General features: G+C 50.0%; 1 protein-coding gene across 4 annotated transcripts in view; it reads left to right on the top strand.

Annotated features, from left to right (window-relative positions):
• The window catches only part of LOC137317446 (NACHT, LRR and PYD domains-containing protein 3-like), a 71,608-nt gene extending 55,967 nt beyond the window's left edge, over positions 1-15,641 (top strand). For all 4 annotated transcript variants that reach the window (XM_067980789.1, XM_067980791.1, XM_067980790.1 and 1 more), the window contains 6 exons: positions 6,019-7,756; positions 9,314-9,400; positions 9,560-9,730; positions 10,324-10,494; positions 10,635-10,802; positions 10,975-15,641. In XM_067980789.1, the coding sequence (XP_067836890.1) occupies positions 6,019-7,756; positions 9,314-9,400; positions 9,560-9,730; positions 10,324-10,494; positions 10,635-10,802; positions 10,975-11,062 (2,423 nt within the window). In that variant the 3' untranslated portion in view covers positions 11,063-15,641. The remainder of the gene's footprint in view (positions 1-6,018; positions 7,757-9,313; positions 9,401-9,559; positions 9,731-10,323; positions 10,495-10,634; positions 10,803-10,974) is intronic.
• The last annotated feature ends 1,917 nt before the right edge of the window (positions 15,642-17,558 follow it).

The raw sequence follows: 17,558 nt of genomic DNA, 5'->3' as shown, positions 1-17,558 counted from the left end.
TGAATTATCCATAAATATGTGGAGGTTGCATTATTTCACTTAATTCAGCTGCTGATCTTTGTCACTTGTGAAATCCCCATACACACCTGGCAGGAACCTGGTACACTGTGAATCCCCATGCACACCTGGCAGGATCCTGATACACTGTGAATCCACATACACACCTGGCAGGATCCTGATACACTGTGAATCCACAGACACACCTGGCAGGATCCTGATACACTGTGAATCCCCATACACACCTGGCAGGATCCTGATACACTGTGAATCCCCATACACACCTGGCAGGATCCTGATAGACTGTGAATCCCCATACACACCTGGCAGGATCCTGATACACTGTGAATCCCCACACACACCTGGCAGGATCCTGATACACTGTGAATCCCCATACACACCTGGCAGGATCCTGATACACTGTCAATCCCCATACGCACCTGGCAGGATCCTGATACACTGTGAATCCCGAGACAGACCTGGCAGGGTCCTGATACACTGTGAATCCCCATACACACCTGACAGGGTCCAGATACACTGTGAATCCCCATACACACCTGGCAGGATCATGATTCACTGTGAATCCCCATACACACCAGGTAAGATCCTGATACATTGTGAATCCCCATACACACCTGACAGGATCCGGATACACTGTCAATCCCCATGCACACCTGGCAGGATCATGATTCACTCTGAATCCTCATACACATCAGGTATGATCCTGATACACTGTGAATCCCCATACACACCAGGTATGATCCTGATACACTGTGAATCCCCATACACACCTGACAGGATCCAGATACACTGTCAATCCCCATACACAGCTGACAGGATCCTGGTACACTGTGAATCCCCACACACACCTGACAGGTTCCTGATACACTGTGAATCCCCATACACACCTGGCCGGATCCTGATACACTGTGAAGCCCCACACACACCTGACAGGGTCCTGATACACTGTGAATCCCCATACACACCTGGCAGGATCCTGATACACTGTCAAGCCCCACACACACCTGGCAGGATCCTGATACACTGTGAATCCCCATACACACCTGACAGGGTCCTGATGCACTGTGAATCCCCATACACACCAGGTATGATCCTGATAGACTGTGAATCCTCATACACACCTGGTATGATCCTGATACACTGTGAATCCCCATACACACCTGGCAGTTTCCTGATACACTGTGAATCCCCATACACACCTGGCAGGATCCAGATACACTGTGAATCCCCGTACACATCTGGCAGGATCCAGATACACTGTGAATTCCTGTACACACCTGGCAGGATCCTGATACACTGTGAATCCCCAAACACACCTGGCAGGATCCTGGTACACTGTGAATCCCCTTGCAGACCTGGCAGGATCCTGGTACACTGTGAATCCCCCCAGACACCTGGCAGGATCCTGATACACTGTGAATCCCCATGCACACCTGGCAGGATCCTGGTACAGTGTGGATCCCCATACACACCTGGCAGGATCCTGATACACTGTCAATCCCCATACACACCTGGCAGGATCCTGATACACTGTGAATCCCCATGCACACCTGGCATGATCCTGGTACACTATGAATCCCCACACACACCTGGCAGGATCCTGATATACTGTGAATCCACATACACACCTGGCAGGATCCTGATACACTGTGAATCCCCATAAACACCTGACAGGATCTTGATACACTGTGAATCCCCATACACACCTGGCAGGATCCTGATACACTGTGAATCCCCAGACACACCTTGCAGGATCCTGATACACTGTGAATCCCCACACACACCTGGCAGGATCCTGATACACTGTGAATCCCCACACACAACTGGCAGGATCCTGATACACTGTGAATCCCCATACACACCTGGCAGGATCCTGATACACTGTCAATCCCGATGCACACCTGGCAGGATCCTGGTACACTGTGAATCCCCACACAAACCTGGCAGGATCCTGATATACTTTGAATCCACATACACACATGGCAGGATCCTGATACACTGTGAATCCCCATACACACCTGGCAGGATCCTGGTACACTGTGACTCCCCATGCACACCTGGCAGGATTCTGATACACTGTGAATCCCCATACACACCTGACAGGATCCTGATACACTGTGAATCCCCATGCACACCTGGCAGGATCCTGATACACTGTGAATCCACATACACACCTGGCAGGATCCTGATACACTGTGAATCCCCATACACACCTGGCAGGATCCTGATACACTGTGAATCCCCATACACACCTGGCAGAATCCTGATACACTCTGAATCCCCATACACACCTGGCAGGATCCTGATACACTGTGAATCCCCATACACACCTGGCAGGATCCTGATACACTGTCAATCCCCATACACACCTGGCAGGATCCTGATACACTGTGAATCCCCATACACACCTGGCAGAATCCTGATACACTGTGAATCCCCAGACACACCTGGCAGGATCCTGATACACTGTGAATCCCCATACACACCTGGCAGGAACCTGATACACTGTGAATCCCCATACACACCTGGCAGAATCCTGATACACTGTGAATCCCCATACACACCTGGCAGGATCCTGATACACTGTGAATCCCCAGACATACCTGGCAGGATGCGGATACACTGTCAATCCCCAGACAGAGCTGACAGGGTCCTGATACACTGTGAATCCCCATACACACCTGATAGGGTCCTGATACACTCTGAATCCCCAGACATACCTGGCAGGATGCGGATACACTGTCAATCCCCAGACAGAGCTGACAGGGTCCTGATACACTGTGAATCCCCATACACACCTGACAGCGTCCTGATACACTGTGAATCCCCATACACAACTGGCAGGATCATGATTCACTGTGAATCCCTATACACACCAGGTATGATCCTGATACACTGTGAATCCCCATACACACCAGGTATGATCCTGATACACTGTGAATCCCCATACACACCTGACAGGATCCGGATACACTGTCAATCCCCATACACAGCTGACAGGATCCTGGTACACTGTGAATCCCCACACACACCTGACAGGGTCCTGATACACTGTGAATCCCCATACACACCTGGCAGGATCCTGATACACTGTCAAGCCCCCCACACACCTGGCAGGATCCTGATACACTGTGAATCCCCATACACACCTGGCAGGATCCTGATGCACTGTGAATCCCCATACACACCTGGCAGGATCCTGATACACTGTGAATCCCCATACACACCTGGCAGGAACCTGATACACTGTGAATCCCCATACACAACTGGCAGAATCCTGATACACTGTGAATCCCCATACACACCTGGCAGGATCCTGATACACTGTGAATCCCCATACACACCTGGCAGGATCCTGATACACTGTGAATCCCCAGACACACCTGGCAGGATCCTGGTACACTGTGAATCCCCACACACACCTGACAGGGTCCTGATACACTGTGAATCCCCATACACACCTGGCAGGATCCTGATACACTGTCAAGCCCCCCACACACCTGGCAGGATCCTGATACACTGTGAATCCCCATACACACCTGACAGGGTCCTGATGCACTGTGAATCCCCATACACACCAGGTATGATCCTGATAGACTGTGAATCCTCATACACACCTGGTATGATCCTGATGCACTGTGAATCCCCACACACACCTGGCAGGGTCCTGATGCACTGTGAATCCCCATACACACCAGGTATGATCCTGATAGACTGTGAATCCTCATACACACCTGGTATGATCCTGATGCACTGTGAATCCCCATACACACCTGGCAGGATCCTGATACACTGTGAATCCCCATACACACCAGGTATGATCCTGATACACTGTGAATCCTCATACACACCTGGTATGATCCTGATGCACTGTGAATCCCCATGCACACCTGACAGGTTCCGGATACTCTGTGAATCCCCATACACGTCTGGAAGGATCCTGATACACTGCGAATCCCCATACTTACCTGGCAGGAACCTTTTGCATTGTGAATCCCACACACTACGCCTATGCACCGCACAGATGCTCTGGCCTCAAATTTAATGAGCAGTGCCTTGAGCCAGATGTTAAGGGTTAGCAGGCGCCAGCCCCATTCCCCCCCCCCCCCCCGCAGAAATCTGCCCAGCATCAACTAGAGGGAAAGAGGTGGAGAAATGCGAAATTTTAAAATATTATCATTTCACAGCACAGAATGAGATAGCAAATTGTTCGATCTCATCTCAGAAGATGTTAACACAATGGATCATTAATCCGTGGAGGGAAAGACAATTATCAGGGTAATTCGGAAGTTATGGGTTAACTTCCTCATGGCAGTGAAAGAGAGAACCTTCTTCTGCTCAAAGAATGGTCCTTTAACTCAGGCGTCTTTTTAGACCCAATGGAATGACTAATGGAAACAGATTTGTAATTTCCCAAACCTGCATTATACGAAATTCAGACCAAAATGAAATAACGGAGTATAATTATTTGGAGAACAGTTGAAATGAACTGTGAATGTTTTCTGCTCCACCATCACACTGAGTGATGTGGGCAGTAATTCTAATTCTAATCGGTGATATGAAAGGACTGTTCGAAAAACACATTCAATGTAGTTGTAAAACTGCTGAAAAATTGTTGACAATTTCTGAAACACAATGTAACAGGAGAATGATTAGAGACAGGAAAAGGCCATTTGGCCCAAATAAGCCTGTCCCTAAGAGAGATGACACCAACTACCCCTCCTCTCAGTGTATCCACAGAAACACGTTCAATTATGTCTTGACCCCACTTACACTGCCCTTTTAGTGTCCTTCCCAAGTTTCTCTGGCCCTTTGTGTGAGAAAATTACCCTGACTTCCCTTCTCCGTTATTAATTATTTTGTTGTTTGTGAGCCTGTTTCCTGTTTCCATTCAGTGTATTCAAGACTGAGATCGATAGATTTTTAGACACTAAGGGAATCAGTGGATAAGGGAATTGAGCGGGAAAGTGGATTTGAGGTAGATCAGTCATGATCTGATTGACTGGCGGAGCAGGCTCGAGGGACCGTATGGCCTACTCCTCCTTCTATTTCTTATGTTCTTATGTCCTTACTAATGTTGGGAATTCCATTAAAACATTTCAATTCCGAAGTTTCTTGCCCAAACAAAATACATCAAACCCCGTCAGCCTTCCCACAACCCAAACTCCAATACCTTAATTCATCTTTCTGATTCCCCTCTGTAACTTCAGAATGGCAGTAAACTTTACCTGTGATCAGGTGACGATAGAAATGCACGTAATATCCCAGATAACCCCACCGAGTCCGAAAACAAAAGCAACTTAACTCCTGTCTATTCAATCTTTCGCTCTCCCAGTGCACACAACACCCAAGGTAACCTGCCCGAGGTCTGATACAATAACAGTGGAACTTCGGTCCATTCACAGTCTGTCCCTCTCCCAGTGCCCACAATATCCCAGATAACCTGCCCGAGATCTGATACAATAACAGTGGAACTTCTGTCCATTCACAGTCTGTCCTTCTCCCAGTGCCCACAATATCCCGGATAACCTGCCCGAGATCTGATACAATAACAGTGGGACTTCTGTCAACTCACAGTATGTCCCTCTCCCAATGCACACAATAACATATTTCCCATTTCCGCAGAAGGTTAGCACCTCTGATGGTTTTATAGGTTAATCCAGTTTCGTATAACCAGAATCACATTTGGATTTTAATGAGATGTACATGGTTCAGGCCAGGGCTGATAATATTAACCATCAGAGGGAAAATATCACTTTCACAGAAATCTCCATGATCAGTAAATATTAGAATCAAGTGAGGATTTGAAACTTTTCACAGCCATTGTTCACTTTCAAGCGAGGTTTTCAGTAACTGAGTTTAATTTCCTGCTCGCACCTCTATTGAAGCTGTGAATTCAATCTCGCAACATTTTACTGAAGAGTAAAGTAATATTGAGAATTTGGTTTTATGCTAATAGAACTAACATTGAGAACCACTTTCTGTCTGTTCGAATTGAAGATGTTCAACAGAAACACAAGGAAACACTCCGGGTCCAAACTGAAACACTGAGAGTGAACACGATCCTAATAAAGGAGAAGGTTAAGATTTTCCAGCTGGTCACTCGATACACTGAGCTAACGGTCATTTCTACTGTTCGAGATCGGACACTTGTAGAACACGAACTGCTGGCAAGAGGCCGAGACCATGAAGAGTGGAGAGAGAAACATCTCCGGAGAGAACTGGAAAAAATCCGAACTGATCAACTGTTCCAGAGCAGTTTTTCCAAGAGAAAATTCAAATCTGGGAGTTCAGCAGCAGTGAGCGGAGTCGCGGGGATTGGAAAAACAACAATGGTACAAAAGATTGTTTATGACTGGGCCACTGGGCAAATATACCCACACTTTCAATTTGTTTTCAGTTTTAAATTCCGGGATTTGAACTCTATTAGCTGTAGAATAAACCTGAGGAATCTGATACTGGATCTGTATCCTTACTTTGGGAATATTCTGGTAGAGCTCTGGAAGAACCCAGAGGGATTACTGTTTATATTCGATGGTTTAGATGAATTCAAGGACAGTATCGATTTTGCTGACAATCGGAGAAATACAGAACCTCAGTACATCTGCACAGATCCTGAAGACTGGTGCGAAGTGTCTGACATTGTGTACAGTTTAATACAGCACAAGCTGCTCCCAGGATGTTCAGTGCTGATGACCAGCCGCCCCACTGCATTACATTTATTGGAAAAGGCTGAGATCAGTGTCTGGGCTGAAATCCTGGGATTTGTTGGTGAAGAACGGAAGGAATATTTCAACAAGTTTTTTGAAGATCAGGCGGTGGCAGCAGCTGTTTTCAAACATGTGGAGGAGAACGAGATCCTGTACACCATGTGTTACAACCCTTCCTACTGCTGGATCCTCGGTCTGTCACTGGGTCCCTTCTTCACACAAAGAGACAGGAAACAGCAGCGAGTTCCCAGGACCATCACCCAACTATATTCCTACTATATTTACAACATTCTGAAAAACCATGGCCGAGAGATTGAATCCCCCCGTGATGTGTTACTGAAGATCGGTGAGATGGCCTTCACTGGAGTCTCCGAGAAGAAGATTGTGTTTAGAAATGGAGATTTGATCAAGTACAATCTGCAACCTTCCCAGTTCCTGTCTGGGTTCATGATGGAACTTTTGGAGAGAGATGATTCTGCCCAGAGTGTGGTTTACACATTCCCGCACCTCACCATCCAAGAGTTTGTAGCCGCACTCGCACAATTCCTGACTCCAGATCCTGGTGACATCCGGAAACTCCTCAGTGAAGCCCACAGCAAGGAAGATGGGAGATTTGAGATATTTCTCCGTTTTGTTGTTGGTCTCTCCTCCTCACAGTCAGCTCGGCCCCTGGAGGAGTTTCTGGGTCCATTTCTTCATCGAACAATCTGCGGAGTGATTGACTGGGTGAAGGAGAAGGTTGAAGGAGAGATTGGAAACACAGAGAGTGAAACTGGTCAAAGGGACCTCCTGAACACATTCCACTACCTGTTTGAGTCTCAGAATCAAACACTGGTTCGGGTCACAGTGGGATCTGTGGAAACACTCAGATTTAATGGATTACGACTGACCCCGATTGACTGTGCGGTGCTGTCTCGTGTTATTGGACTCTGTGATACAATAAAACACCTCAATCTAGAATACGGTTCGATTCGGTGTGAAGGACTCCAGCGGCTGGGACCCGCACTGCACAAATGCCGGGAGTTGAGGTAACTATTTATTTGTCTCTAACTGTTAGGCCAATTGTGGAACAGTCACGGATTGTATTGTTGCTCCGTAATGAAGGGAAACAAACAGTTCAGTTAAACCAGAGAGAAGCAGATTCAACACAAATATGACAAATGATAAGATGATCGATTAATAATTCCCGAAGGACTGGAGAATCTAAAATGGAATCTTGTGAACAAGTAGGGATTTTTGAGTCTTTATCGGATCAGTAAATACAGGTCACTGAAAGAGTCTGATAATTTAATTGCAATAAACGATATTTATTGCTGTTTTTCTCACTGCCTGAGATACGTCCATTGAAGAGGCTCCTTCTCACTGTGACTTACACGTAGACCGACACTAACTGCAGCAGTCTGTGTGACGGAGTATCCCACCCTCTTACCGAGGTGTGGGGGCAAGTGACAGTCACCGGACTGTCAACGTGTTTAGGAGAGGGAAGCAGAAACACCAAACATTCATTAACAAAGAGCAAAACACAGCTTTCGGGCAGTCAACCGCCAGTGGGCGAGCTGAGCTTTCCCCACAGGATGTCGGTCCGTTATCATAACTCATCAATGACCCAGCCCTTTGCACTCTCCAATACATCCACCATCTCTTCACCCAGATGGCAGCACTCATGCCTCTGAGTCAGAAGGTCGTGGATTCAGGCCCCTCGCTCACTAATCCAGGCCGACACTTCAGTGGGATTTGGGAACTAAAATCTGCCGGTTAAAAAGGTTGAAATCTAACGGGTTGTGGGGTATTAGCCCAGGAGTACAGACACACACCGGCCAGCGGTGGGGCCTCACACACAGCGGGAGGCTCCTGGGTTAACCAGAGGCAGTGAACCCGGGAATTTCCCATAATCTGCCCCCTGTGTGTGAGGTACCGCTCGGGGAGGGAACTTCAGAAAATTCCCCAGTAACTGTCGGGCCCGTAACACCTTAAATAAATGTAGAGCTATAATGGGAATAAAGAGAGAGACTCCCCTCCCCTACAAACGAGCAGTAAAGAAACATTTAAAACATGTAAAAGGACAGAATAAACTCTCCTTGTCACATAAAATCCTGGGGGATGGATTTTACAGCAGCCGTTAGTACCGATTCACAATATAACTCACCCCGAGATATTATACAGATAAATATAATACTGCACAAAGTACAGGTAATCACCACTTTATCATTTAATTTGGGGAAAATCACCCCATTAACATAAAATCTGGGATTTAAGAAGCAGCAGAAATGAGACAAGTTTCCCAAAACATGACGGGACAAGTCACTGACCTCCATGAGGGTAATTTTGATCATCAGGGAATGAGACCGGACTGAGGGACATTTGAAGGCTTCACACAGACAGCACTTTATTTATTAAATACATTTACTGACAGTCCCTGAATATATGGGGAGTTGGACAGAGTGAGATTCATTGTCAGTGACAGGGAAATCTGGTTAATAATTTCCTGAAGGTTTTTCAGTGCTTCCTGTAATATCAGAGAGAAATTGTGTCAGATCGGGGATTGGATTCAGTTTGTTTCTCACTCTCTGTCTGGTTGTGTTTAGTCTGGGGAGAAATGAACTGGGAGATTCGGGAGTGAAACTACTGTCTGCGGCTCTGAGGAACCCGGACTGTAAAATACAGAAACTGGAGTAAGTATCAGACTGTGTGAGATTGTGTTTATAATAACTGGATGTCTGATCACGGTATATTAATGTCAGTATAGTAATAATAATTTAAATAAATACTGGGAATTTACTCTGAATCCTGTTATCTCGACTTGTCTCTGGCTTGCTCTTTCTGATCTCCAGGTTATGGGCTAACGGTCTCACTGGTTCTTGTACCGATGATCTCTCCTCCGCTCTCAGTCCAAACCGGTCACTGACGGTTCTGAACCTGGGTAATAATAAACTGGGAGATTCAGGAGTAAAACTACTGTCTGCGGCTGTGAGGAACCCGGACTGTAAACTACAGAAACTGCAGTAAGTAATAATACCACAGATGAGTGCAGTGCTTGGATGAGTGCAGCTCCAACAACACTCAAGAAGCTCGACACCATCCAAGATAAAGCAGCCCGCTTGATCAGCACCCCATCCACCGCACTAAACATTCACTCCCTTCACCACCGGCGCACTGTGGCTGCAGTGTGTACCATCCACAGGATGCACTGCAGCAACTCGCCAAGGCTTCTTCGACAGCACCTCCCAAACCCGCGACCTCGACCACCTGGAAGGACAAGAGCAGCAGGCACATGGGAACAACACCACCGGCACGTTCCCCTCCAAGTCACACACCATCCCGACTTGGAAATATATCGCCGTTCCTTCATCATCACTGGGTCAAAATCCTGGAACTCCCTTCCTAACAGCACTGTGGGAGAACCGTCACAACACGGACTGCAGCGGTTCAAGAAGGCGTCTCACCACCACCTTCTCAAGGGGCAATTCGGGATGTGCAATAAATGCTGGCCTCGCCAGCGACGCCCACATCCCGTGAACGAATAAAAAAAAAAGATAAATACTGGGAATTTTCTTTGATTGCTGCAATCTATTTCTCTCTCTCTCTCTCTCTCCAGGTTATGGGATAACGATCTCACAGTTTATTGTACCAAGGATCTCGCATCCGCTCTCACTACAAACCGGTCATTGACGGTTTTGGACCTGAGTTATAATAAACTAGGAGATTCAGGAGTGAAACTACTGTCTGCGGCTCTGAGGAAGCCAGACTGTAAAATACAGGAACTGGGGTAAGTATCAGACTGTGTGAGATTGTGTTTATAATAACTGGATGCCGAACACGGTACAGTAATGTCAGTACAAGTAGTAATACAAATAAATACTGTGGATTTACCATGATTCCTGTCATTTCTCTCTCTCTGATCCCCAGTCTGGATGATGTCGGTCTCACAGATTCTTGTACCGATTATCTCGTCTCCGCTCTCAGTACAAACCGGTCACTGACGGGTCTGTCCCTGGGATCAAACTCCTTCACAGACCGATCTGTCCCCACTCTCCGCTCCCTCATACTGACCTGCAGGAGTCTGGAGTGGATCGGGTGAGTGTTTGTGTTAATGTTTAATATAATAATTAAAATATCAATGCGTTTCAGTGCCTTTTATGGGTAATATTTGTCTGTAATTATTATTGAAATATTAACCCCAGTCTCCCTGTTATTTACACTGTTGTTCAATCTGTTTATTTCCTGTTTAATCTTTAATCTATTTCAGGCTGTGGGGGAATCAGTTCAGTCCAAACGGAAAGAGACACCTGGAGTCACTGCGGGAATCCAGACCCGGACTGAGTGTGAAAGTGTGAATATTTCAATTTATAACCATTCCTGGTCTCATTATATGAACATTTCAATTTATAACCATTCCTGGTCTCATTATATGAACATTTCAATTTATTACCATTACTGGTCTCATGATATGAACATTTCAATTTATTGCCATTCCTGGTCTCATTATATGAATATTTTTGGCCGATTCTCTGTCCCTCCCCTTTAACCGGCCGCGCTCCAGGTTGAAATCCAAACGGCCCTTTAACGGTTTCCAGCTCGAGCTGAGCGAGCGTCGTCTCCCATTGTGACGTCAGAGGCCCAGCGACAGGGTCACGAGACTCAGTCACCCGGTCCCACAGCGCTGATTCTGCCGGATATCCGGGGCTGGATGGTCCCCAATGGGGCACTGGGTCAATGTACAGACAGGAAGGGCCCAGGGTGGGACTCAGTCTGGGCTGCAGTGGGACACTGGGTCAATGTACAGACAGGAAGGGACCAGGGTGGGTCTCAGTCTGGGATGCAGTGGGACACTGGGTCAATGTACAGACAGGAAGGGCCCAGGGTGGGGCACAGTCTGGGTTGCAGTGGGACACGGGGTCAATGTCCAGACAGGAAGGGCCCAGGGTGGGGCTCAATCTGGGCTGCAGTGGGACACTGGGTCAATGTACAGACAGGAAGGGCCCAGGTTGGGGCTCATTCCAGGCTGCAGTGAGACACTGGGTCAATGTACAGACAGCAAGGGCCCAGGGTGGGGCTCATTCTGGGCTGCAGTGGGACACTGGGTCAATGTACAGACAGGAAGGGCCCAGGGTGGGGCTCAGTCTGGGCTGCAGTGAGACACTGGGTCAATGTACAGTCAGGAAGGGCCCAGGGTGGTGCTCAGTCTGGGCTGCAGTGGGACACTGGGTCAATGTACAGACAGAAAGGGCCCAGGGTGGGGCTGGGTCTGGGCTGCAGTGGGACACTGGGTCAATGTGCAGACAGGAAGGGCTCAGTGTGGGGCACGGTCGGGGCTGCAGTGGGACACAGGATGAATGAACAGACAGGAAGGACACAGGGTGGGGCTCAGTCTGGGCTGCAGTGTGACACTGGGTCAATGTACAGACAGAAAGGCCCCAGGGTGGGGCTCAGTCTGGGCTGCAGTGGGGCACGGGGTCAATGTACAGACAGGAAGGGCCCAAGGTGGAGATCAGTCTGGCCTGCAGTGGGACACTGGGTCAATGTACAGACAGGAAGGGCCCAGGGTGGTGCTCAGTCTGGGCTGCTGTGGGACACTGGGTCAATGTACGGACAGAAAGGGCCCAGGGTGGGGCTGGGTCTGGGCTGCAGTGGGACACTGGGTCAATGTGCAGACAGGAAGGGGCCAGGGTGGGGCTCAGTCTGGGCTGCAGTGGGACACTGGGTCAATGTACAGACAGGAAGGGCCCAGGATGGGGCTCAGTCTGAGCTGCAGTGGGACACTGGGTCAATGTACAGACAGGAAGGGCCCAGGGTGGGGCTCAGTCTGGGCTGCATTGGGACACTGGTCAATGAAAGACTGGAAGAGCCCAAGGTGGGTCTCAGTCTGGGCTGCAGTCGGAAACTGGGTCAATGTGGAGACAGGAAGCGCCCAGGGTGGGGCTCAGTCTGGGCTGCAGTGGGGCACTGGATCAATGTACAGACAGGAAGGGCCCAGGGTGGGGCTCAGTCTGGGCTGCAGTGGGACACTGGGTCAATGTACAGACAGGAAGGGCCCAGGGTGGTGCTCAGTCTGGGCTGCAGTGGGACACTGGGTCAATGAGCAGACATGAAGGGCTCAGTGTGGGGCACGGACGGGGCTGCAGTGGGACACAGGGTGAATGAACAGACAGGAAGGACACAGGGTGGGGCTCAGTCTGGGCTGCAGTGGGACACTGGGTCAATGTACAGACAGAAAGGGCCCAGGATGGGGCTCAGTCTGGGCTGCAGTGGGACACAGGATGAATGAACAGACAGGAAGGACCCAGGATGGGGCTCAGTCTGGGCTGCAGTGGGACACTGGGTCAATGCACAGACAGGAGACGACCAGGGTGGGGCTCGGTCTGGGCTGTAGTGGGACACTGGGTCAATGAAAGACAGGAAGGGCCCAAGGTGGGGCTCAGTCTGGGCTGCAGTCTGAAACTGGGTCAATGTGGAGACAGGAAGCGCCCAGGGTGGGGCTCAGTCTGGGCTGCAGTGGGGCACTGGGTCAATGTACAGACAGGAAGGGCCCAGGGTGGGGCTCAGCCTGGGCTGCAGTGGGACACTGAATCAATGTACAGAGAGGAAGGGCCCAGGGTGGTGCTCAGTCTGGGCTGCAGTGGGTCACTGGGTCAATGTGCAGACATGAAGGGCTCAGTGTGGGGCACGGACGGGGCTGCAGTGGGACACAAGGTGAATGAACAGACAGGAAGGACACAGGGTGGGGCTCAGTGTGGGCTGCAGTGGGACACTGGGTCAATGTACAGACAGAAAGGGCCCAGGGTGGGGCTCAGTCTGGGCTGCAGTGGGACACAGGATGAATGAACAGACAGGAAGGACCGAGGGTGGGGCTCAGTCTGGGCTGCAGTGGGACACTGGGTCAATGCACAGACAGGAGACGCCCAGGGTGTGGCTCAGTCTGGGCTGCAGTGGGACACTGGGTCAATGTACAGACTGAAAGGGACCAGGGTGGGGCTCATTCTGGGCTGCAGTGGGACATTGGGTCAATGTACAGACTGGAATGGTCCAGGGTGGGGCTCAGTCTGGGCTGCTGTAGGACACTGTTTCAAAGTACAGACAGGAAGGGCTCAGTGTGGGGCTCAGTCTGGGCTGCAGTGGGACACTGTTCAATGTACGGACAGGAAGTGTCCAGTGTGAGGCTCAGTCTGGGCTGCAGTGGAAAACTGGGTGAATGAACAGACAGGAAGGTCCCAGGGTGGGGCTTGGTCTCGGCTGCAGTGGGACACTCGGTCAATGTACAGGCAGGAAGGGCCCAGGGTCGGGCCCACTCAGGGCTGCAGTGGGACACTGGGTTAGTGTACAGACAGGAATGACCCAGGGTGGGGCTCAGTCTGTGCTGCAGTGGGACATTGGGTCAATGTGCAGGCAGGAAGGCCCCAGGGTGTGGCGTTCTCTGGGCTACAGTGCGACACTGCGTAAATGAACAGACAGGAAGTTCCCTGGGTTGGGCTCAGTCTGGGCTGCAGTGGGACACTGGGTCTAAGTACAGACAGGAAGGGCCCAGTGTGGGGCTCAGTCTGGGCTGCAGTGGGACACTGAGTCAATGCACAGACAGGATACGCCCAGGGTGGGGCTCAGTCTGGGTTGCAGTGGGACACTGAGTCAATGCACAGACAGGATACGCCCAGGGTGGGGCTCAGTCTGGGCTGCAGTGGTACACTGTTCAATGTCCAGACAGGAAGTGTCCAGGGTGAGGCTCAGTCTGGGCTGCAGTGGGAAACTGGGTGAATGAACAGACAGGAAGGTCCCAGGGTGGAGCTCAGTCTGGGCTGCAGTGGGACACTGGGTCAATGTACAGACAGGAAGGGCCAAGGGTGGGGCTCAGTCTGGGCTGCAGTGGGACACTGGGTCAATGTACAGACAGGAAGGGACCAGGGTGGGGCTCAGTCTGGGCTGCAGTGGGACACTGGGTCAATGTACAGACAGGAAGGGACCAGGGTGGGGCTCAGTCTGGGCTGCAGTGGGACACTGGGTCAAATACAGACAGGAAGGTCCCAGGGTGGGGCTCAGTCTGGGCTGCAGTGGGACACTGGGTCAATGTACAGACAGGAAGGGCCCAGGGTGGGCTTAGTCTGGGCTGCAGTGGGACACTGGGTCAGTGCACAGACAGGAAGGGCCCAGGGTGGGGCTCAGTCTGGGCTGCAGTGGGACACTGGGTCAATGTACAGACAGGAAGGGCCCAGGGTGGGCTTCGTCTGGGCTGCAGTGGGACACTGGGTCAGTGCACAGACTGGAAGGGCCCAGTGTGGGGCTCAGTCTGGGCTGCAGTGGGACACTGAGTCAATGCACAGACAGGATACGCCCAGGGTGGGTCTCAGTCTGGGCTGCAGTGGGACACTGTTCAATGTACAGACAGGAAGGGTCCAGGTTGAGGCTCAGTCTCGGCTGCAGTGGGAAACTGGGTGAATGAACAGCCAGGAAGGGCCCAGGGTGGGGCTCAGTGTGCGCTGCAGTGGGACATTTGTTCAATGTACAGACAGGAGGGGCCAAGGTAACTTGTTTCCTAATGCACAATGTGTGTCTCTTCCAGTGAGGATTCGGACTCTGCAACAAGTGTCCCGACAAATCCTCCCCTTTCCTCCAATTCTGGCCTCTGGCACATCTCCCACTGCCATTGCTCCACCATTGATGGCCGTGCCTTCAGCTGCCTGGGCCCTCAGCTCTGGAATACCCTCCCTAAACCTCTCCATGTCCCTCTCTTCCTTTGAGACGCACCTTAAAACCTACCTCTTTCACCAAGGTTTTTCACACTTGTCCATGACCTCCTTGGGTTGCTCGGTGTAATAGGATTCGCTCCTGTGAAGCGCCCTCAGATGTTTTACTCCCATAAAGGTGCAATATAAATGTAAGTTGTTGTCTGTGTGCTGTGTTCATAAAACTCCACCGCTTAGTTCAGCTCAGGCCTGGTCTTGTTATTTTTTTTAAAAATGGTGTTAGTGTCTTAAATCATTGAATAAAAGATCATTAAAATTACATCCCTCCTCCTCCAAGCGGCATTGCAGATGTGACTGTTTGGTCCAGTGAACTCTGTGTGTGTGTGTTGTGCGGGGGGGGGGGTCTTACTCGGGAGACTGGATGTGCAGTTCACACAAAATGATGAGACGGACTGTGAGCAAAAGAGCTCAGCTGGGACCCCACAAAATGGCCTCGCGACATGCAACTTAAAATGGCCGCCATGCAACTGCCCCAAAATGATCAACGTGAGCCTGCCGCAAAATCACAGAATGAAACATCACAAAAGGAAGACATTCGGCCCATCTTTCCGGTGTCGGCACTTTTTAAAAGCTAACCAGATAGTCCCATTACGCTGATCTTTCCCCGTGGCCAACCCAGTTTTCCTTTTCCAGGAATTATCTAATTCCCTTTTGAAAGTTACCATTGAATCTGCTTCCACCTCCCTTTCAGGCAGTGAATTGCAGATCATTACAACTCGCTGCATAATAAAAAAATCCTTCCTCATGTCACCTCTGGCTCTTTTGACAATTATTTTGAATCTCTGTCCTCTGGTTACCGACCCCCTGCCACTGGAAACAGTTTCTCCTTATTTATTCCATCAAAACACCTCAAATGGCCGCTCAGAACCCTCAAAGTTATCGCATCTCCCTGAAACACAAGCATCATTTTGAAATTATAACAAACCCTCGAAGCCCGTACAGGGGTTCATGTTTCAGACGTTAATCTCCTCTCAGCCCCTATTTGTCTCACACTGGGTTAACATGTTTGTATAACATTGCAGGCCGGGCTACTTTAACCCCAGGCTTTAACCTGATTAAATCACAACGGTCACAATCAAACAGGAACATGTTAAACCGAGGCCCCAAAACCAGGGCCCAGAGAGGAAATTTAACCCCAGGGCAATAAACAGAACGAACTCACGTGGGCCCTGTTTGGGTGCAACTTGTGGAGGAGGTCTGGCAGGAGGCCTCATTTCGTCACCCCTGGAGAAGTCTTTGGTCGGTCCCCTCTGCAGGAGGCCTCAGTCAGTCCCCTCTGGGGGCGGACTCTGGTCCACTCTGGAGAGGAGGCTTCGGTTAGTCCCCTTTGCGGGAGGGCTTGGTCGGTCCCCTCTGGGGGAGGTGTCAGTCAGCCGCTCTGACGTTGGCCTCCATCAGTCCCCTCCAGAGAAGAAGGCCTTGGTTGGACCCCTCTGGGGGTGGCATCGGTCACCCCTGAGTGATCCCAGAGTTGTCGTCTTTATATTTCGAGCACCGCAACAACTGCAAATACAACAACAACAAGTTGTATTGGTTATGGTGGTCACCTTGGTCAAAATTGCCCCAAAGTACCGAAGCCATCTTGGACAAATCAGCGGCGAGTACGGCAGTCATCTTGTTCGAAATGGCAGCAAGTACTGCGCAGATTGTCCCCAGTAATATCACAGTGGTCCCAGTGACACCAGAGTGAATTCAGAGTGCACCGAGTGATCCCAGAGTGCAACCAGTCACCCGAGACTGATCGCAGAGTATATCCAGGGATCCCAGATTGCACCCCGAGTGATCCCAGAGTGCAGCCAGGGATTCCTGAGTGCAGCCAGTCACCCCAGATTGATCCCAGTTTGGCAGTCTTTATATTTTGACTAACACCACAACCACTACTACAACAACAACTTGTATTTATTGTATATATATATGATATATATATGTATATTTACACACGGCCAACATGGCGGCAAGAATGGCAGCCATCTTGGATAAAATGGCGGCAATCGCAGCAACCACCTTGGACAAAATTGACGCAAGTATGGTGGCCACAATGGACAAAGTGACCGCAAGTGTGGCTGCCACCCTGCAAAAAATGGTGGCATGTACGGCA

The sequence above is a fragment of the Heptranchias perlo genome, unplaced genomic scaffold (genome assembly GCF_035084215.1).
Source record: "Heptranchias perlo isolate sHepPer1 unplaced genomic scaffold, sHepPer1.hap1 HAP1_SCAFFOLD_62, whole genome shotgun sequence".
NCBI lineage: Eukaryota > Metazoa > Chordata > Chondrichthyes > Hexanchiformes > Hexanchidae > Heptranchias > Heptranchias perlo.
This window is presented reverse-complemented; position numbering and strand designations above follow the sequence as displayed.